The 23,415-nt window shown below is 33.8% G+C and overlaps 1 protein-coding gene across 1 annotated transcript; it reads right to left on the minus strand.

The window, feature by feature from the left end:
* Window positions 1–5,496: 5,496 nt before the first annotated feature.
* LOC130647096 (uncharacterized) lies at window positions 5,497–22,996 on the minus strand. The gene is made up of 5 exons (XM_057452827.1): window positions 22,284–22,996; window positions 13,265–13,462; window positions 12,642–12,774; window positions 11,152–11,407; window positions 5,497–7,374 (listed from the first exon to the last, which is right to left on the minus strand). The coding sequence occupies exons 1-5, from the start codon at window positions 22,746–22,748 to the stop codon at window positions 6,231–6,233; spliced, it is 2,196 nt and encodes a 731-aa protein (XP_057308810.1). The 5' UTR covers window positions 22,749–22,996; the 3' UTR covers window positions 5,497–6,230.
* Window positions 22,997–23,415: the final 419 nt, after the last annotated feature.

Here is a 23,415-nt window from a genome sequence, read left to right on the forward strand (position 1 = left end):
AACAAAGTACCAAGTTTAGCATGCATGTTTTCATTCTCTTTTTTTTTTGTTTTGCATACAACAACTTCATTCAAAATATAAGTTAATGATAAGAAAACCGGTTACATGAAATGAAACATAAAAGACTGCCGTTAAAGCGATGGTCTTTGATAAACCAAAATTCTTGATACACCAGACTTTCTGTTTTCGATGAGAATAGCCAGCTTTATGGGGCAGGAAGTTGCAGCTTTATTTCCCTGGGTGGACTTGCAAAACTATTACGATGTCTACCTACGCTAACCCGAAATTATTGGAAATATTTTTTACATTTTATTAAAAAAAGCTGGAAGGATACTTCTTTGGGAAAAACGAATGGAAAACCTAAAACTAGAACTGTCGTCATTCTCAACAAAAAGGAATCGCTTCTGCTTTTTCGTCAGGTGATCAAGTCAAACAAAGGAGTTCGTTCTACGAATTGTAAATATCTTCCAGTAAAATTACTCTAGTGAACTGGGAGGAGTTATAAGTGGTCATGCCCCTGCTCCAAAATTGGGAAAATAATACAGCACCTGGACGCCATTTTAAAACTATTACTAGAAATAAACAAATGAATCAATAAAGTCACACTTCATTAATCATATGTAAATTTGATGAAAATAAATAATTTGGATGAGTGGAATGTTCCATGAAAGAGGAAAATGATATTTCTTTTACTACACATGAGAGTAACAATTCCAGCAGATCTGCATCCACGGTTTTTTCTGGAAATATGATTGACAGTTTTTTATATATTATTTATCCTAATCGTGAGCCCATGGAAAATCCACGGAAATTCTCACATCACGAGAAAAGTTGAGAAAAATGCAACGCATTTGATATTTTTAGGTTAAAGATTTCGTGCGCAGTTAGCTCGACCCGCTTTCGGTCGACAGACAAAATTTTATTATAAACAAGGTTAACGTTTGTAAGTATTACAAAGCCAAGAATTTCAGTGCAAATCCAATGCCGTCAGCTTAATCCTTCTCTGCTTAACAGTAAGTGTGTGGGGTGATGGAGGGGATTTGGTCTGGGTGCCTATAACACTCCAATCGTACTTTTTGCGCATCTGAATATCATTTCTGTCAATACACACCTGCAGGCGCAATATTTAATGTTTAATAATTTCTTTGCTTCATTCTTAAGAAATAACGTAAGAAACTTTCGGTAGTAAAAGGATGAAATAATTAAATCATTGACTACTACGTTGTTTACTTGATTTTTCCATATAACAAAATATGTACAATGCGACGTCCCCGCACCCATTGCCAACCTTACCCAATTAAAAACAATATCCCGAAAACACCTTGGTCTTTTTTCTTATAAAATGGAAATATTGAAGACAAATATAAATTGACACGGTTCTTGTTAAAAATTACTTGCGCAAGTAAAAACAGGTTACGGCTTTACGTATTTTTAGGAAATATGTATTTTTTTATATAAAAACGAAGTCCGCCTTGTTTTGTAACTTTGCATCAAAAATAAGACCTAACTTCGCTTGCAAAAAATTCTAAGCAATTCAAGATTTTAAGTTTTTACCATTGTTTTAGCTGTCTTTTTAGAGTTTTTGTTACAATTTTTCACGGCTGTGTCATAAATAATCAAATAGAGATATTCAAAATTTTCAAATTATGGAAGCATTGTAGGAATACAATTACTTGAAACTATCCTTTAAATAATTTCATTAAGAGGAATTATTTTGCAAAGTTTGGACACGTGCTAAAGCGATTTATTCAATTTTTTGCGAATAATGTAAAAATCGGAAAATATATTAAATACCATATATCTATTGTTTGGCTACCAGAAACTTTAAACAGAAGGGAAAACATTTGGAGCAGATAGTGGCATTTTGGGCAAATGTCAATTTTCGATGACATCACAGAAAAAAAAGTTTATGGCATGCTATAAGTGCACCAAAATTTGATTCAATTTGGAAAAATCTATCAAAATTTATGGAGGGCGGAGGGCGCGGAATCCCCCCCTCCATATTTATAGGCCTAAAACAAGCCCAGTATTTTTAGAGTTAAAATGTGCGTTACTTAATTTGTTCTACCTGGTAATATGTTTAATAACTTTCAAAACCCACCAACAACCCCCACCCTTCTCTCCCGCCCCTATTTACCACCCCATCCCCTCCCTGCTGTAAATTATTAAAGTAAGCATATTGGGGTCAAATTAATACAATTTCGCCCCGCTGTTTCGCTATAAAAACAAGTGTGCAGAGTCGGAGCACATCAGAAAACAGTTCTCTTTGCAATTTGTTTTCACCCGCTGATATTAAGAAAAAATATAGTCGTCAGTAAAAAAAAGAACTATTACGCTAATCGTTTCCTGCCCTGAATGGTAATCAATTAAATTTTGCTCGCTAATTTGTTTACTCAACGTTATCGCGAAATTTCAACACGTGCGAGAAGGCTTTTAACATTTTTGACGGCACATCACATGTACACGTTAGACACGTGCTTATCTAAACACAGTGCCGCAGGAAGCAAAGTTGTTTAAGGGCTAAATATGAATTCAATAAAAGGTTATTTTGAATAAGTGAAATTGACATTTATAATATATAATATTTCCTTTGTACTCTCCTAGCCAAAATCCGTGCAAAATACATTTCACTGACAGCTTAAAAAGTTTTTATTAAAAACACTTTCCTGACAATTATGTCTTAAAAGATACTGTTTTTTCCTGGCTTGGACAAACATTTTTATAGAAGCAGAATTTGAAGTTATATTATTGTTAGTCTAATTCAATAAAATAGAAGCGTATAAAAAAATTCATTTCTAAATTTGCCCGATCTTATAATAAATAGCACGACACTATGAACGCTAATGTGCTTTTTACAAGCTCGTGAGCTTGTATTAAAACGCAAATGTGTCCTACAAGAATGGAAATTTTTGCCTCTCTGAGCACCGACACGGGAGTCGTCGTGTGTTCGAATCTCATCTTGGTAATTATTTTTACTTTTTTTTTCTTTTTTCTTTTTTAAAAAGATAAGACAAGTGTTCAAAACACTTGTTTAACTAACTAGTAAATAAAGGTGTTTGCACCAAACTTTTTAAAAGTGAATGTACGCAGAATTAACTGAACTAATGAATTTCGCAAATTTTGGGGTTTGTGGGTTTGTGGTCTTTCTTCTTCCTGTCAGTCGGTTCACCCAAGACGGACCCATCGAAAATTAAAAGTTCGAGAAATTTTCCGTTCAGGAAGGTCTCATAAATCAATTTTGAAAAATAAGTGTGTAACAAATATTATTGCGTATCTGAATAGTAAAATATGTCGTGTCTAACTTCGTAACAAAAATCCCAATTTGATAGACAGCTTTTTGTAAACTTTATTCGCGAGGTTGTTTGCGTATATCATACGTCTTGTTTATAATTTAAGACTCGCCTTAAAAGACGTATTTTCGGAAGTTTTTGATTGCAGTGTTTCAAAGTTACACCTAGTTGGACAGAAATCTAAAAAAAAATAATTTCCACCCTTTTTGCTCTATAAGTACAATTTCAGAAGAAAAAAAACATATCTCCAGTTTTTATCGAAAAAAAAGAACAAAATAAGAACAGCCTAAGGCTCAAAACATGAACTAAGCACAATTTAAGTCTGAAAATAAGAACAGCCAGCTTCATGTCAGATTTTAACGGTTCCCATACAAAAACGAGTTTACTTCAAAATGCATAGAAAAAATTGGGTTTGGAATAAAAATCCTTTTAAGTAGCGATCAAGTTTTCAGTAAATATCGAAATTTTTCTATTCTTTTTCTTAACATGAGTGTACAATTTAGTTTCATTCTTATCTCATAAATAGATTCTCACAAGAACGAATTCAATTTAAATTTATTTACAGATTATAATTTCTTTCGATCCTAAAATCGTCACCATCGGTCAATCTGACTACATATTCCCTATATTTCGGAAGACCACAAATTAAAACATTTGGACGATAAGTGTTACAAAATAAGCACATCCAGAGCCTTAGATGAAATTTTGGCGTTTTTATAAAAATGCGTGTAGTTGATTCGATAGAAAAGATATATCACGTTCCATAACCTTCCGCTTCCAGAAGCAGTGGTATAGCTAACATATTTGACCGCAGATATTGAAGGCTCACAAATGACAGAAAAAATATAAAAACAATTCAATCAACGTTCATCAATTATTTTCAACCATACAATTTTCATGATTATCAAAACAATTTCAAAGGTACCGACATTGTAAATATTACATCCTAACCTGGTAAGACACTAGATACGCTGAAATAACCAAACGTATTAAACACATCAAAAAAAACAAAAAAACAGATGATTTAAGCCTTAAAAAAAGAAAAGAAAAAGCTGGTCAACAATACAGGGTGGATTTCAACTTACTAAAAGAATTCTTCCGTTTTGAGCATTTTTCGTTACATAAAAAAAGACAGCATAAAATTAAGTGAGTAATTACAAGAAAGAAATACGAAGAAAAATCGATAAAAATCAATGCAGCATAGATATCCCCCTTTTTTCGTGGAAGACACTATTTAGGCGGACGAGACAAGGTAAATATATATTCGTTGGAAAACACTAGTTAGAGATAATCTAGATGTAGACGATAATTTTGTTATTTAATTTAGCGGTGGTCTCAGATCCCCCTCTCAGATCAAAAGCTAAAATGGAAATTTTTTTTAGTGATATTCAAGACCTGCAGGCGGAGGAATCCCACTCCATTGTAGAGGCTAAAACAGTCGATGTAAACGAACCTTACGAAATAAAAAAAAATAAATAAACGAAAGAAATTTGATTTATAGTCAACTAGACTTCCTGGAAAATGATCAGACAAAAATTATTCCCAGAAAATTCTCACTCCGTACTCTTTTCAGAAATTTAAGTTCAAGCTGACTAAATCCCAGCTTAAGAGTTCGCCGTAACATGACCAGAAAAACATGAAAATAGTTTTTTAAAAACCGTTACAAAAACTTTCCCAACAAAACACATCCTTTCTGTAGATAAGAGCATGTTTGTTTTTGGTGGGAAAATAGACAGTTATAAAAAAAACTTCGAAAGTACTCACATTTCGTGAATTTGTAAAAAAAAAAATGACATCATTTGGGAAGTATGTAAAATGAGTTTCGCCATGTGTACAAAATATTGTCTCAAAATGATGGGTCACCTTTTTGCCTAGAGAATTCACGAAAGAAAATTTGTCACACGATCCGTCTAATATATGTCGAAAAGAATGGGCCAAAAAATTTGTTCAAAAAGTACGGGAAATCCAGTCACAACGCAGAGCTGAGTTAAACCTTTTTTTATTTTTCAGATAATTCTGGTCACACAAAAAAGTCAGTCGAGGGCGATTGGCGAAATAATTTGGTTACATATGAGGCAGAATAAAGTGGAGGAAGAAAGGCTCATAATTTTCCAACCTCAGCCAGATTTTATTAAGATTCCAGTAATTATTCCCCTGTATTAAGCACCTTACTTTTCTGCAAACGAATCACAATTATTCAAAACAATTTAAAAGGAGTTGGATCATTGAAGTTTTCTTTAGAAAATTAATACAATAAAAAAAGTTTATCAAAAAGTTCTATCAAATTCTAAATCACATAAATAATAATAAAAAATAAAATTAAAATAAAAACCCTCCGAGAACTCAAACAAGGTCTATAAATAAACGCCTTAGTGACGCCCTAATAACGCCCCAAGTTCTTCAACTCACAAAAAAACAGAAACTGCTACTTATTTGTTAAACTAAAAAGAAAGTAAAAATGAAACAAATTAAAAAAGAGAAAAGCGAAACAGGTGCAACGCAAAAAAAGGTCCGGAAACCCCATAATGATAATTTGCATGAAGTGTTTAATTAATTAGAGATGTTATCAGACGAACTAATCTTTCTCAGTAGTTCGTCAAAAACCACAATTCTCTCCAAGTCTCCTTGAGTAAACAGCAAAAGAAAGAGAAGACTGACGCAAGTTAAAAGCTTCTTTTCTTTCCACAATTCTGCTGACATCAGAACATTCTAATTTTAGAGTCATTAAAGTCAACATGTCACTCACGTGGTCTGGCAGTGACAATGTCATCAAATTTTCACAAAAAATAAAATACAAAATAAATAAAGCTATACAGAGAAAAAAATAAGACATAAAAAAATTGAAAAACGTGCTATAAACAAAAAATATCACAAATTAAATGAAAATGAAGATTTAACAAAAACATCTACAAAAGTATATAAAAAAAAACATTTTCTACACTACAACTCGTCTCTCACTTTTTTCTTCCCCTTCTTGTTTTTTTTGCTTTTCTTTTTGACTACTTTCTTCCACTGAGCTACATCTTCCGCGAAATTTTCTTCATCCGACCGGATCAAATCCATAAGGACAGCATCCGGCACGATGCCTTTCTTTATATCTTTTTCGTATTGTTTAAAAGACTCCGGTAGCATTGACAACAGATCCTCGATGTCACCTTTCGCAATCTTTCCACTCAAAAACCGTCTTTGTCGAACGACATCAAGATCGTCTAGTTCCATTGGGATATGATTTGCTTCGTCGTCAGGTTCTTCCATATCGCCATCGCCACCCGCTTCCGGTCCCTCGTCATCCGGTCCCTCGTCATCGGTTTTTGGTCTCTCGTCGCCGTCCATATTCGAACCTGCTTCGAAATCGTCCTCACCCATCCCATCTTCCTCCTCATTGTCATTTTTGTTAAGCTCACGAGTGGCCTTAACACGATAGCCTTCATCGCCTGGTGGCTTTAAAACACGCAGAATCTCCTGAGGCACTTCGTATTTATCTAAAACCTTTTCATATTTCTCTCTGACCGCATCTGGTAAATTGTTAACAAATTCTTCATGAAACTCCTTGGGGATTTTTCCCTTTATGATCGACTTTTGATATTTCCTGGGTAAATCGTCCAAACTCCATCCGAGCTCCGAACGCCAATCACTGTCGTCGAGCTCTTCATCATTGGGCTCGTAATTAACACCAAATTTCGCTTTCTCTTCTTTTTTCTTTTTCAGGTAATCAGCCTTCTCTTCTTCACTCAAATGAGCGAGCATAGGATCTTTATTGGCCGCACTTTTGCGGTGACGTTCATCTTCCGTCATGTAGGCGTCATCATCATCGTCGGGGTGTTCCGTCTCCCACTTGTGACGCTCACCAGGGCGAACAAATACTGGTTCTGTACCGTTAGTGACAACCCCGTGAGGTGCTTCAATAGCGCGGCAGAATATTTTCCACTGTTCTAAATTCAGAGTGTCCATCAAGGCTTCGTCTAATAAAGTGTCGTCGTTAAATTTGAAGACCTCCGTCCAGATTTTGGCGATTTTTGTTTTGTTTCGTCCGTAGGGTGAAAACACCCCTGCGTACACAACGAACTGCTTTTTTGTAAATTTGCTAAAGAAGAGAAGAAATAAAGATGTTAGCGTCAATTAGATCCCTGGTTGTGTTACATTTGTAAATTATACTTGCTCACTGTTAGTTCTGAACTGATTTTAGGTGCGTCCTATACTTTCAGTGGTTGTGAAAATAAAAATGGGTGCGATGGTAACGGATGTCTGTTAAGCTGTTAGATGTATATCACGCTTTTAGTTGAATGCACCAAAACTTTTCTACGGTGATACAGGGTAAAACTACATCAGTCGTTAATTGTTCATGCACTGGTGGAAGACACCATCTACACTTGCTCCCTATACTACTGTCCTAAACTGATACATTGGTAGTGAACGATTAGTACGAAGGCTTTAACGTTGCCACACTAGCCGGATACATTGGGTGAACATTGTTCTTGTACTGACTGGGAACTGTACTGACTGGCTTCAGAAGACGTTAGCTAAACTTGAACACTGACAGAAAACATCTGTTAAGCTCGATTTTCACTATGTTTAAGAATAAAAATGGTAGAAAAAAAAAACAGTTTTGGTACAGGAAGAGAATCTTAGCGTACTCATTCGCCAATATCCAGCGATTTTTGATAAATCACACAAAGGCTACAAAGAGAGAAACGCTATTGCTTTCAAAACACAGTGGGAATGCTCAGGGTTTATTTTAATTTTTAAAACACATTTAAAACCTTTTAGGTTTTATATTTAAACCCAAGTTAAACCACAGTGGAAACCAAGCTTTATAATAATGGTGGATGACTTCTAAACTGACAGAGAAAGGTTCACTAACAGGTAATGTATGTAAAGGTTCACTGGTAAAAAATTTTTTGTGAATTGGAAATTAATCAGTTTGTTTCTACCTCATGTATGCTACTCACAGTTATATGATCCAGTTTTAACAGGTTAAGGAAATAAAAAGCTCTTCAGGGTTATTTGTTAGTCCCCCTCCCCCATACATTTTTGTTTCGTCGTGGGTAGTTAAAGCGTTGCTTTTATCTTTAAAAAAAATTGACCCAATGAGTCATTGTATGCAGATGATTTGGTTCTCATAGGAGAGTCGATGGAAGAATTAGTTGGAAAGTTTGAGAAGTGAAAGAAAGGACTAGAAGAGAAAGGGCTAAGGGTGAACACAGCAAAGTCATGATTAGTAGCATTGCAGCCAAGTGTGACCTTGTAGTTGGAAAGTGGCCTTGTGGAGTTTGCAGGAAAGGGGTTGGTAGTAACTCAATTTTTTGTCAGACTTGCAAGCATTGGGTACATAAGAAGTGCAGTAGTATTAGTGGAAGGTTAAGAGCTGACATTCAGTTTGTATGCAAGCGTTGCAAAGTGAGATTATAGAGAATGAAGTATTTCCAGCTTCAATGATGCACATCAGTGGCTCGTTAGAGATAGTTGAGAACTCCTGTTACTTAGGTGATATGTTGGGCAGTTAAGGGGGTGTTGGAAGAAGTGTTACTTGCAGAATAGGTTCTGCTTGGAAAAATTTTAGAGAGTTACTTCCTTTGTTGACTAGCAGAGACTTGTCAATTGAGTTAAAAGGTAGGTTGTACGAGGCCTGTGTAAGAAGTGTTATGTTGTACGGTAGTGAGACATGGGCAGTGAAGCAGGAAGATCTTGATTGTTCAGAAAGGAATGATATGAGAATGGTTAGGTGGATGTGTAACGCCAGTCTGAGAGACAGAAAGAGTTCAGATGAGCTAAGAAGCAGGCTAAGTATCCGTAGAGTTAAAGATGTTATCCAGATAAGAAGATTAAATTGGCTGGGGCACTTGGAAAGAATGGAGGAGGATAATTGGGTAAGAAAGTGTAGACTTGATAGTTTCTGGGGCAAAGCCCAGAGGCAGACCGAGAAAGACTTTGCAGGAGGTTATAAGGACAGATTTGTTACAGATGAAGTTGAGTTTAGATCTAACACAGTCTAGATCAGATTGGAAGAGGGTCATTATTATACCCCGTCCAACCCATGCTAGCATGGAAAACAGACGCTAAGCCGAGAATGATGACTTTTACAATTTACGCGATAATTAACGAGTGCGCATTTGCAAGCATCAATTCTGAGCCATATTTCTTAAATTCGGTTTTCTTTATTAAAAAAAACAACTTCTACACACGTTATTTTGCAAAAGTTAAAAATAATAAAATGTATTTATATAGCTCTAATTACTCCCTATAGACAAACTATTATTATTATCACAAACACCTGCTCCTTTATCAATATCGTTTTGATTATATCTGAATAAACACAATTCAACTATCATCATTCACACACTCAAACAATAACAACTTTTTATCTCATTAACCTGAGGGCGTCTTTCCTATATGATTCCGCTAGTAGGGCGTGGCTGGGCGGAAAGTGTATACACATTGAGTCGATTTAACATAGACATCCTCACCAATTTCTCACTTTTCAGAAATAAAAACAACTTTTAATTTCAATCTCTACCTGGCTTACTTTTAGGTCGTGCATTGCATGTTCATAATGAGGGCAACACAGGTTTTTAGGTACAGTCTCTAAGCAGCACCTGGATTTTGACCTTCTTGATTTTTATACCTGAATTCCTCTATCGACGTTTACTTTTGAGACCTAAGGTTCAGTGCTGCAGAGTAGCTCGTACCTTAATAAACACTCGGGCTTTCACTAATTTTTTAAGATTTTGGACTGGACGCTTTTTCGAATGCTTAAGGCAAACCGTGAAGCAAAAACAAAAATGGAATTGAATAATTTTTTGGAGTTTTTAGTTCAAAACTAAAGTAAACGCTTGCAAGAGAACTTTGATCTTGTAGGGGGCGAGTGCTTATTTTGTAGGGGGTGAGTGCTCATTTTGTAGGAGGTTAGTGCTTACCTAGTAGACGGTGAGCGCTTATCTTGTAGGGAGTGAGTGCTTATAATGTAGGGGGTGAGTGCTTATTTTTTAGAGGGCGAGTGCCTATTTTTCAGGGGTGAGTGCTTATCTTGTAGGGGGTGAGTGCTTATTTTGCAAGGCTGAGTGTTTATCTTGTGTTGGGTGAGTACTTATTTTGTAGAAGGGTTAGTGCTTATCTGATGTAGGTGCTTTTTTCGAAAGAGGCGCTTACTCAATGCATTGTGTGCGCACGTGCTGTATTGTTACTTTAAAAATTATATATCGAACATGTTTTGTTAACATTTTTCACAAAGAAAGATCCTTTTTGCTCGCTTAATCAGACTTTTGTAGTTTACACAGAATCTAAACCTAAGCTGTCTTACAAACTGACTTTTTGTTTATAGACTGTTAAGAACTGGCGTCTCATAATAAACTTCTTATTGCAGTTACATTTTCACAGCTACCAAGAAAATGATGCTATGTAGGAAATATTCAAACAAAAAGAGAGGGCTGTTTAAAACGTGCAACCGAAAGCCATGAAATTCCTTGCACCATGTACATCGTAAAATTAAATGAAAACTATGAGATCATAAAAAAGGCTTTTATTCAAGTGCAGTAATGTGTCCTTATTTGATAGATGCAATTTAAAGAATTTGTTGACCTTTGTTAAAAAAATTTCACCTTCATAATTTAAACAGTGGTGGCGATTGAAAAAAAGAAAGGAATCTGGTCTTCATTATATCAGTATAGGCAGCCGTACTACCATCAAGTTGACAATCTCTTTTTACCCTTTGGGCTGTTTTTGAGCATCTTTGTTTTTTACAGTGGGTGAAATTAACATTGCACAAATAATTTAAAAATTAAGTAAGCAAAAATAAGCGTGCAAATTTTGGTCACCACAAGAACCCACAGATTTAAAGTAAAGTTACATTTCTTTCCATGCTTACCCATTTTTGGTAAAAGCATCATCTTTCAAACCCTCTCGAAGACTTTTCTTCACCAAATAAACATTCATGTAACCCATGTCGATAGTTTGGTCTCCCTTCTTGTACGTCCATTGGAATTTGATGTCGGCCATGGAGTGATACTTTGTCATGATGTCATCTGTACAGTCGTCGCCATTGAATTCGTTCTTCACGTCGGCTGTGAAGAGAGTGGTCACAGCCAAAGTGCGACCGTACCCACGCACTTGATGAATGTAAACTGAAAGAAAAGTTGAAATATTTAGATAATCCTGTCACTGATCATCACTGATGCTTTTAGAACTGCTTTCCCATGTCGAAATTAAAGACATTTCTTGAAATTAAATCAGTAGCATGGATATAAGAGATTATTACCCAGTAAATGTTTAACCTCTTAAAGAGGTTTGGGTACTGATTTAGTCATTAGCTATAATTATGCAATAAAATCCAACCAAAGAGGCCAACACACCCAACTCCTATGTTAACGAAAAACTGTATATCGGATTGTTCTGACCAATATCATCACTTCGCAAGAAATATTGGCGACCATGCAGCAAACACCTTATCCGTCTCAGTTACACAGTTGAGATTTGACTAAACTAACGAATCAAGTTTTACAAATCCTCTTGCACGGAACAAATTGCACCAATCTGGAATCTCAAGCATTCGTCCATGTCATTTCCCACATTTTTTTAATCACTTGATTTGGGTCAGGCTGCGCCAGACTTATAAATGCAAATTCTATAACTTGCATTAAATTGGAATCCTACCAGATTAGAATGAGTAGAATGAAGAGGAATAAAAAAACGGAAATTAAGTGTTATTTTGTGCTAAAGGTGACTCTTGGTGAATGAAAATAAAGGTAATGTCACGTTTTACGTTCCAATTTACAAATGTGCCAGCACTTAACGTGCAATAGTTTGATTGAGGGAGTAAAACAATTTCTACAGAAAAATTAAGTGAGTTAAATAAATCGAGTAAGCAAGTACCAATGTAATAATGCATGCTCAAATCAAAAGATACACTAGCACAACATTCACAGACATCAGAATTCAGTTTCTTTTACAGGCAAGACCTTAGGCAAAGGCATGTTTCAGAGAAAAACCTAAATTTATCGATCAACAAGCACAAATCTCTCTTAAAAAAAGTTTGAGCATTATGTTTACTTACAGGATGAAATAGTTTGTTAATACTGATCATGTGAACCCACCGTATTTTTTTTGCCACTTAAATATTCTGATTTTGCAGTGGTAAAAAATATATTCTCTATTCACCTGCAAAATTTTTACTTTTGTAAAATATGATATTGAATTCACGCAGTATGTGTAATCAAGTTAGTAAAAAAAGATGCACTGTGTAAAATAGACACAAATTTTAATGAACAGTGCTAGCAACGAAGTAAAAATACATATTTAAAATAATAAAAACATCAAGAATAATTACAACTTATTCACAGAGAAAAAAATGTATCTTACCTGATGGGATAAAAATGCAGTCTCCTGGGTATAATGACGCATAAGTCCAAGGTACGTTATATATCTTTTTAAACTTGTGCATATCAATGGAGTCTGGATCGAGAAAGGAAAAGCCTGACCCAACACCAGGATCCTAGAGCACAAAATTAATAAAGAAAAGGTAAAAGTTAAGTTCATTTTTTTAAATCAGATTTTTGTGGCTAAATTTGTTTTGGAAAAGTAAATCTATGTTATTACACAGAGGCCTAACCTGACACCTGACAAGAATGCTTTAAAAAGACTGGGTACAATATTGACCTTTACACTGGTGGTATAATGATTGCAAAAGATTAACATCAAATATAAGCCTTATTAAATCCCTGGCTAAAAAAAACAACTAAAAAATAATTTATTCAAGCTTTTCCAGCCTAAAATGGTCCCAAAAGTATGTTTGAGCTTCTGTTATTTTTAACTTTGTTGCCTATACTATCAATTGCATTTACACTCCAAAAAACAAACAACAACAACAAAAATATATAGTAATTTCAACCATATATACATAAAAAGGTTGGACATCTACGTGTAAAAAGTAAACTGTGATCCACTCTGTTTAGTTTTACCATTAGAACTGTTTATTTTTTTACCTTATATTTGAAGTATAGGTTAGTTTTCGTAGTGAAATTATTATTGATCATGATAAAGTCTTTTCTTCCATCTATCACACAATGAACATTATGATCAGCGTCGTAATGTACAACAGATCGTGTCCCACCAGCGCTTATCCATAAGTTCGACTCATGTGTGTAGTTTCTGAATGTACCGCATAAAACACTGGGGATTGCCTAAAATAAGTTGAGAAATACATTTCACTTGTCTGGCATGAAAAATAACTATGATTCTACAGCATTTTTTAATTGAACTATTTTGTAAAATTTTTTAAAATTTGATCCACTAGACCAATTTAATGCATTATTAAATTGGTCAGACATAAAACGCCAAAATTGAAAGGGTTAATATAACATCCATACCATCACAAAAAGAAAGAAGTGGAAAGTTAATAAACTATTGAGCAACTATCACAGGGAAAGAACAAAAATACCAGGGGCTTGACAATTTTTACAACAAAGGCAAATGACTTACTGATATGTTTCCCCCCAAAAAATATCAGTGTTGTTCACAGGGAGTTTTGGAGTAAATATGACATTTTTGGTAAAATTTCTATGGCCTTGCTTCATTAAAATACAAAATAAAAATAAAAAATGAAAAAACGAATAAAAACATAGAACATCATAGAGACATAAAGGTGTCTGCTCACAAAGCTTTAAATAAGACTTCAGTTTGTTGCACGATTTAAAATATCTTTTTGTATAATTAACCCGCTCCTAAAATGTCTTTTATAAGAGCAACAACACCATAATGACACTAATGTAATCGAGGTTTAAGAGCTTTAGACATGTGAAACTTTGACATACATAGAACTATTCATATAAAGACGAAGATTTTAAATTTAAAAAAAAAAATATTTATAAGTTAAGAATCTTTATAAAGTACAACATATAATTTATTTTATCAAGTTGTTGAAAGTGGTGTACAGGTATCAAAGTGGAAACCAAACAAATTCTCTGCAGTTTGCGGAATTGAAAACTTATAAAAACAAAATGGTTGAAAAAACACGATTGTCTCAATATTATAATGCAGGGTTAGAGTACGGTCCAGAAGACTTACACAATAAAATGCTTTAAAACTTTTAAAGGGATTCCTGCATTGAAAATGATATTTTTGTATGTTATAGAGGGTAAAAAGTTGTTTCTCAAGTTTTTTGGGATTTTTAAAAAATCCTTTTTTTTCTCTAGATATTGAGCTTAAAAAATTTCCAGCTGACCTTGTGACATTATCTTTGATGATGTAATAAGATAGTAAGCATAAATTAATATCCTGCGAACTTACATAATATCAAAACTTTTAAGCGGTGTGGATTTATGCTCTAGATGATATCTTGGCATGGGTAAAGTCTTGTACTTTAAAAATGATCCCATCTTTATTTACAGGTAGAAATATAATGTCAGCATTCTTCCAAACTTTCTTATGACATCATAAGATCCTGGATTTTGAATATATACTTCAAATTTTAAATAACTTCAGAAGGAAAAAAGATTTTAAAAAAATTTCAAAGAACTTGTTAACACTTTTTATTCTCTACAACATATACAAATATAATTTTTAATGCAGAAAAACCTAAAACGACTTAATCAATAACACAAAAGTGTTAAGGTCTTTAAGCGTTAAAAATGACTAGCCTCTGATTGGTCAAGAAGTTTTGCAACCTTTTTTTTTATTTTTCAGTTTACCAAAAACAAGCAAAGTTTTGTGTGAGCTTTGAAGTCCTATTAGCAAATGCAATATCCTTGCTTTGTACAATATGTTATTAAATGTTTTGAGCTAGGATGTCTAATAGCAAGAAGTGACTATGCCGTTCTCTGGAGGAATTCCAAACTACTAGTCTTTTAAAGTTTTTTATCATTATAAAACCTTAGTTATTGCAAGAATGGACCTTTCGATTGTAATGTGTTAAAAGGTAAATAAAGGAGGGTAGCATTTGCTACAAAAGCTTATTAATCGCTTTAAAAATTTAAAATGGGATTTAAAGCTTTATTTATAATATTTTCTTGGTTTCTGCTGCAAATTCTAAAGTCAATACAATGTACCATTAAAGCCAAGTGTGACCTCATAGTTGGAAAGTGGCCTTGCCTTTTTTTGGAAAAGTGGTTGATAGTAACTAAATTTTGTGTCAAACTTGGAAGCATTGATAAAACTTGTAGCGCTAAGAGCTGACATTGAGTTTTTAGGCAAGCATTGCCAAGGTGAGATTATAGACAACAAAGTATTACCACGCTTTAATGATGCACATAAGTGGTTTGTTACAGAGACTTTAGGTGAAATGTCAGTGAGTGAAGGGGATGTTGGTAATGAGTTACTTGCAGGATAGGTTCTGCTTGGAGAAGAGGAGAGAGTTGTCCTTCCTGTGTTAATTAGCGAAGTCTTGTTAATTTAGGTAGAAGTTATAGGTTGCATGAGGCTTGTATAAGAAGTGTTATGTTGTATGTTACGAGACATTGGCTGTGAAGCAGGGAGATCTTAACTGAAAGGAATGATATGAGAATAGTAGGCGGTTCTCCTTTAAAGTTTTAAATCAAATATTGTCACTAGTTGTTTCTTTCTCTTGTCTTTAAGACAGTGTTAAGTAAAAGTGTTTGTTCTTTTTTGTTAATTCTTTCGTTTTTTCTGATTATTTCATGTTGGTAGTGGTAATAATACATCCTTTTCATTAGCACATTGTATAATTATCTAGCCATGCAGTTTGTTGAATGCTGACAGAGCACAGATAAAACAAGTCTGCAAACTTACATGCAGAATAGACATAAGTTTATTTCTAAATATATTCGTTTGATCTAAGTAAAATGAAAGGATTTGTTATTTTAACAAAGAATCAACCCTTACATGTGTATTAGTTTGCGGTTTGGTGCAGTCAGTTTAAATATTTAAAAAAAAAATTTAAATCACCCATTTTTATGTATTCAGAGGTGTAAAGATCGTTTACAGGAACATTTGTTTAAAATGCTGAATTTGTTTTCACAGCACCTAACCCCCAGTTTATCCAGGTTATATTAATGATCTCATTCACGTCTTTAAAGTATTGTTGCAGACATAGGTAAATTTTTATCGTAGCACATCCATATTTTTTTCATTCTCAACATAAAGAATGTATCACCCTGATCAGACCTCCGATCATGACGGGCGAGTATAATCCGTGTAAAAGTCACATTGAAGAAGAACCACTTTGTTCATCACTAACATTATATTTTTTTCCTTTGTTGAGAAAAGGCAGTGTGCTATGATAAAAAATCACCTATATTGACACCATCCGAATAACTGAGTTAATCCCTAACATATTGCCACACGTAGTGTAGTGGGTTTGTTTGCGGGTTCTAGTTCTTGCGACAGTGGATCTAATCCCGCTCACTGCTCACAGGCTGTATGTATGGAACAAAGTAGTTCTTCTTTAATATGGTTGCAGACTTTGAATAAGCAGATCACAATTTCGAATTTGCAAACCAAGATGTTGTTTAGTGAATGACTATGAATAAATTGGTAAAGGGGAACTCCAGTGAAAATCTATTTAACCCTTTTTTAAGTACTGAGAAAAGCCTAAAAAACCAAAAACAAATGAGCCATTTTATTCAGGACTGGTTTGTAATGTAAACACTGACATCACATCATGCAAAAAATTTAACCACACCATATTTTTCAAAGGCTGGGTTACTAACACAATATAAATTCATGTTAACTGTTAAAGGGGCTATAAAATCCCTGCAATTTCGGAAAAATGGCGTGTCATAAACGGACCAATCGAAAGATTTAATTTGGCGAATACAAAAAATGTTTATTTTGACGGGGATTTATTTTGGCGAATGACACAAAGAAATCAATTTTTATGTCTTGAAATGTTTTATAAAAAATAAGAATAAACGTATATCTAAGACACAAGATTTGTTATAGAGTAAAAAAATACTTGTATTAATGAAACTTGTTGTGAATTTAAAAAAAGTTTGTCTTTTCGGGAAAAACATTTTACTTTTCTTAATTAAAAAAAACAAATTTTTTTTAAATTTGGTGGGGATTTAATTTTGCGAATAGTCATTTATCAAAATTTTGGTGGGTATATTGGAAACTATGCAAAAGCTTCCTAACATGTTTAGGACAAATTGTCACAGAAAAGTCAGAGATCTTGGCATACTGATGACAAATGATAACTCATTCAAAAATTACATACAAAGCATAATTGATACAGGGAAAAGTTGTTAAGAGATATCATAGATGTTTTGTTACGGATCACCAGTTATGTTGACCCTTTGGAAAAGCATTGTGTTACCTAAAATTAAATATATTGCATTCCTTTTTTTTTTTTTATCAATTTTCTAAGGGGACACTACTATGATTTTGAGGAGTTGTTTATGCCGCATGCTTACTGAAATGTTTCACAATAAAAAACAGTTGGGCAAATGAACCACATGGTGTTCGCCAATTATACATATGACAGAAATTGAAAAAATATACTGACCATGGGTACACATTTGCAGACTAAATCTTTTAATTTAGCTGTAAACGTAAACTTTTGGGCCACATGCAGAGAAGTGTTAAATACATAGTGTCATATTACTGAAGAGAAGTGTTGAAATACTGACAAGAACTGTTTAGATCATAGAAGAAAAGTGTTTTAAATCACAGCAAATAAAAGGCCAGATTTGAACTCACTCTTACACATGGTTTTGTGTGTTGAAAGATGAGAATGGTGTGATGCTTTTTCTCCTTTTGGGTGTTATGAATGGTCATTAAAATGGTCATTATGGATAATCAGCTTGAAGCATCGCTTCAAAAGCTATCAATATTAAAGTCATAACATCGAGATGTTTATTATGGATTTTCATGAGGTGGCAGTAGATGATGATGAAGATGGCAGTATACTTTTATTGTAACAAAAAATCGATTTTTTCTTTATTAGCCATTTCCACGGTGATCGGTCTTTCACACCTCCAATTGAGTTAAGAGTGAATATTTTTAACACTTATCATCCTCTTGAGTATAACTTTTAAAAATAAATTATATTTCCTTTCTGAAAAGAAATGACCATTTGAAAAAAAAATTGCCTCAAATCCTTCAGTTATAAAAACGTATACCATCCTGTTCTGTTTCTCCAAGTCACAGAAAAATGTTAAACGCCCTAGAAATTTCTATTTCTATGGTATTCTCAGTCACGTCTTTGCGAATAATAAAATTTAAAAAGACAATCTCCTGAATATTTATCGCCTCAGAAGTGTGAGAGTATCACCATTATCATGAGTATGCTTGAAAGGTGTGATATTTTAAAAAAACTTCAAAACACTTTTTCCTAGTTTTGTTTTTTTCGTATACAGTATTACATTTCAAATCTCTTTTCCAAAACTACAGAAAATCTACAAGGGAGAGTGCTATTGTGGTGAAGCCAATGTGTTTATCTAAAAGCGATTTCTTTTTTCTTTTAAAAAAATCAACGATTCTCTAGATATTACATCTTAAAGACGAAAGTTTTAGTTAAAAAATGTCTTTTTAAGAAAAAGTAAAATAAATCAAAAACAGGGACTTTGTGGAAAATAATTAAAAAATCGTTTTTACATACATCTATCATGATTCTAAAGAACATCGAATGAGATTTGGAAACGAAGTAGTTTTGTAAATGAAGTCACTTTTTTAAAGGCAGGATGTGATTCAAAAATGTTTTCACAAGTTAAAAAGTTTTAAATTATTTTTATACCATTTGATAGGTGTTTAAAAATGCTTTTTGGTGATGTATGAATGAATAAACTTTGATTAACTATCGCTGGAAAAATCACGATTCAAAAAACCATGCTCAAAAGGTATACCGTCACCTTAAAAGAAGGCAAAATTAAAAATTATTGACAGAAAAAGTAATGTTGACATAAACTCTTTTCTTCTGCATAGTAAGTTCCTGTAGATCTCTAAGATAAAAAATTTGTGCTTTATAAATACAACAAGAGTATTTTTTATTAAATTTATTTTTTAAATGGATGCAAGCTTTTTTAGGTGGAATATAGAATTTTTTTGCAATGCAGAACCCACCTAAAAAGCCCTTTTGGTTTTTTAGCCGTTTTTTGGCACCCTTATGAAAACGTAAACTTTTATTATTATTATTATTATTATTATTATTATTATTATTATTATTATTATTATTTCAAAAATATTTATACAGGATTGGTTTATCAGTTTAAAAAAACTGTTTTCCATAAAAGTCCCGATTGTCACAATGTAGTGGGAACAATTATAGGACAACAAGGGGAGCAGACCCTGGACAAATACGCTAGAGCCCATGGTTTCTCTGACACTCTGGCATCTTTCATACACCTGACGCTCAGTGTAAGAATAAAAACGCCAGTAATTAATGCGGCTGATGCTCAGGGCATCTCAGTTTTTTCATAGATTGCACCTGATGCCCAGGGTATAAATGAGAACACCACCATAATAATCATGTGCTGACGCTCAGGACAAGTCGATGCACCTGACGCTCAGGGCATGTCATCTGTCTCATGCACCTGACGCTCAGGGCATGAAGACAAATATAATGCATATTCTGATGTTTAGGATATGCATTATAGGTTTGTGCAAAGGTGCCGACTCGCCGAAAATGCTGTATATGTCAGGGCGGGGACGGGCGTTTTTTCAGTTTTTTTTCAGAAATGCAATGCGGGCGAGCTCATTGTTTTCATTTAAATTTTGTTGAGAAAAAGAAAAAAAGGTGCTATTTTGTTGTCATACTTCTAGTTGATTATTTGTGGGATTTTATTACAGCTATTTATCGAATAAATGATATAAAAACAGTCTTTCACTACCATTGCTCGACATTAAAAGAATAAGTTTTACATGGAAATAAATGTTTGAAAAAAATGTTGTTTTGGTTGATTCAGGTTTCTCCGGGTGAAATTTTAAGTTTTGTATACATGTTCAAAAAACATAGGCAGGATTTTGGTCAATTGTGAACATTGGTATACCATGTGACATTTTTATCTCTGTAGCTGATTTAGTTATTCCAATAAAAATAATAAATACATATTTGAAAAATAGAAAAACAAAATTTTCTAACACCAGCGAACTATGAGATATAGCTTTACAAACTCAAACAAGAGAAGTGATAAAAAAGTAACAAGTGTATTTTTGTTTAATAATGATAAACAGCTCTAGAAATGTTTGAAAATTTATTAGATAGATAGATAGATGTGCATATTTTACATGGCTAGCCTCACAAATATCGAGGGATATACCCTGTCTATTATTTCCAGGAGGGGCCATGGCTTAGATGGAGAGTCCTAGAGTATTTAATGCTCATTTTGAGCTACGCAGACCCAATTAGTAGGGCCCACGCTCTACTAGACAACTCCCGGCAACATCCAACGGCCCACACAGTGTGCCATCTCCCCAATTTCCCTCACATGGCTTGGGTTAACCCGGGGCTATGGCAATATTCACTCGCCCATGTTGAATCGCCGTCAAGAGGAATCGAACCCCGGTCTCCCGCACAGAGTACGAAAGCTATAACCACTAATCTACGGCGCCAAACACTGCGTAAAGCTATAGTTTTGATAAATACGATCACGATTTTTTGGTTATTTTCATGAAGCAAGTAAAATGATAAATCTGTAACAGAAAACATATTTAAAATGTTAGGTTTTTATCTGAAGATTGTGATTGTTTATTTTTTTCATTTGGAACATAAAAAACAACAGTTTCAACTTTATGCTACAACATGAAATAAATTTTGAAATGATAAATATGTTACTAAAACAAAGTTATTGTTCTATACCCTGTTCTATACCCAAAATTTAATGAGGAAATGGTTATAGAAAATCATTATTTTAAGAAATTAACAGGGTGGGCTTTAAAAAGGTTTCTAAGAATAAATAACGGTGATAAATCTTTAACAAGTAACTTAGAATGCAACCTTGGTTGCATCCTAAGTTACTTATTTATCTGTATATTGATCAGATGAAAATTTAGGAAAAATTTTCTTTCTTACTTAGTTGCTTAATTTAAAATACAATCCTGGGTGTTAATGGCCTTTATCATTTGCAAATTTGTGTGATAAAAAAGTAACATGACTTAAGTCTACTTGCTTGTCAATTTTGTTCTACGTGTATCCTTATATGAGCTTATGAATTTATTTCTTATGCATCAATTATTATGTTACTCTTTTATCCTAACACAATCTTCTAGTTTTCTTCTGATTTAAAAAAACTTGACAGCCTAAGAAATAGGATTAAAATAAGTTAAAACCTTTAATGAGAAGAATTAATTCATTAAAAATCTTTAAAAAGATTACCCTGCATGCTACGTTTTTATCCCTAATTTGAATAAAATTCACCTAAAATAATTGTTACAAATGTAGTTTTTCCATAAATTACTAATAAAATTATGACTAATTATTAGATTATAACTACAAATTTTGAGTAAAAAAAGGACACCTTAATAATATTGCCATTGTTACTTTGTTATCACATATCTGTTGGGGAATAGTGTTACTTTTCTTGTCTGATGTTATTTTTAGCTTTGAATAGGAAAGATTTTTAATGAATTAATTGTGAATTAATGTGGCGCCGTAGATTATAGTGCGTAGGTTAGAATTTGGAAGAAAAAAATAGTGCATCAGATTTGTTGCATGATTATCATTTTTTATACAAAGTTTCATGGAAATCAAGGAAATAATTTTTATGTTATAGCTGAAAGATCAAATTTGGCATTTTTTGAATGTTCACATCCTTGCCTATGTTTTTTGAACATTATGTCCTTTTTATTTAAAACGCTGGAAGTCGTCCGACAGCCCCCTAGTTTTTGCAATGTTTCCGGCAAGTCAGCACCCTCATACTTAGCTACAAGAACTGGCGCTAGCTATTAAGGCTTTTTAATTATGTTACCCAGAAACAATCTGCCAGGCTAAAATCAGAATTAAAATAAAATCACCAGAAAACCCTGGACTTTAGGGTATTTGTCTGGGGTCTATCCACTATTCCATTGTTCAACAAAAAGGTGTGCAGTCCCTAATTTTATGCAGACACTCACCCGAACTTCATGCATCATATCAGATGGAAACATAGTAACAACATATAAATCCTGCTCTTTGTAATTTTTTATAAAATCAGCTAATCTCATGCGTCCAGATGAACTTGTTCTATCTTCACGTTTATGTTCCACCAATACATCCAAATCACCATAAGTTTTTGTCAAATATTCATCATTCCAAAGATTTATTGCTGGTGAATCTTCAATATAGCCTCTATAAACAAGAGGAATGTGATCTCTTACGTGCAATTTCCAAAAATCATTTGCATTTAGAGGTTTAGTGTATTCCTTGACTGGTCCTTCTGGAGGTCTTTGCCATCCCAGCGGCTTTTTGTGCCCTCTCGGTTCGCCTGGTACATCTGGAACATCAGGAGGAAATTTAGCCATTTTAAGCAAATGTTCATATTCAAAAGATAACGTAAACGAAAGTATGCACATAAAATGTAACACATAAAACCAATGCATTTTGAAAAGTAGGAACTGGTTGCAGCACACTGCACCGTTTACGGTCGCTACGCTCCAAAATGAAACCAAAATGCATAATTTCGAAGAATTTTTATTATAACCTGGTTACACTCTTCTGAAAAATTTACAAAACAAGGTGTAATTAATTTACGCAGCTGCGTGTGAGCATTAATACACGGAACGACGCAAATTTGTTCCTCTCAGATACCGGTTGACTGTGAACATGTTGTCAAGCATTTCGACTTCCTCCTCCTCTTGCACGTGCACTGCTGCTCGCGTGTCGTTTTATGGTTTAATAACACAGCTATGTGACATATGGCTTTCTCGTCTTTTTCTTCAACACTGTTGATCTTGAACAATTCGACAACATCAGTTTACGGGGGGGGACTATTGCACGTCTCAATATGTTACTCAACGAGGGTGTGTAGAGGGGAGGAGATGACAAAAACGGAATCAGAGGCTCCAGAGAGATTGAATAACCTCATTTGAAACCGAAAATACAAAGATTTAACATTTTTTGATATTTTGAAAATTACGCGCGCTTTTGTAAAATTAATTTATGGCAACCTTCTTCCCAATGGGTCGCACTAAAATGCGTACCTCTACATAATAAAATACATAATAAAACGTCGAACAACTTTTTTAGTTTCTTGCCGCTTATTCATTT

The sequence above is a fragment of the Hydractinia symbiolongicarpus genome, chromosome 6, assembly GCF_029227915.1.
Source record: "Hydractinia symbiolongicarpus strain clone_291-10 chromosome 6, HSymV2.1, whole genome shotgun sequence".
In the NCBI taxonomy this organism is placed as follows: Eukaryota; Metazoa; Cnidaria; class Hydrozoa; order Anthoathecata; family Hydractiniidae; genus Hydractinia; species Hydractinia symbiolongicarpus.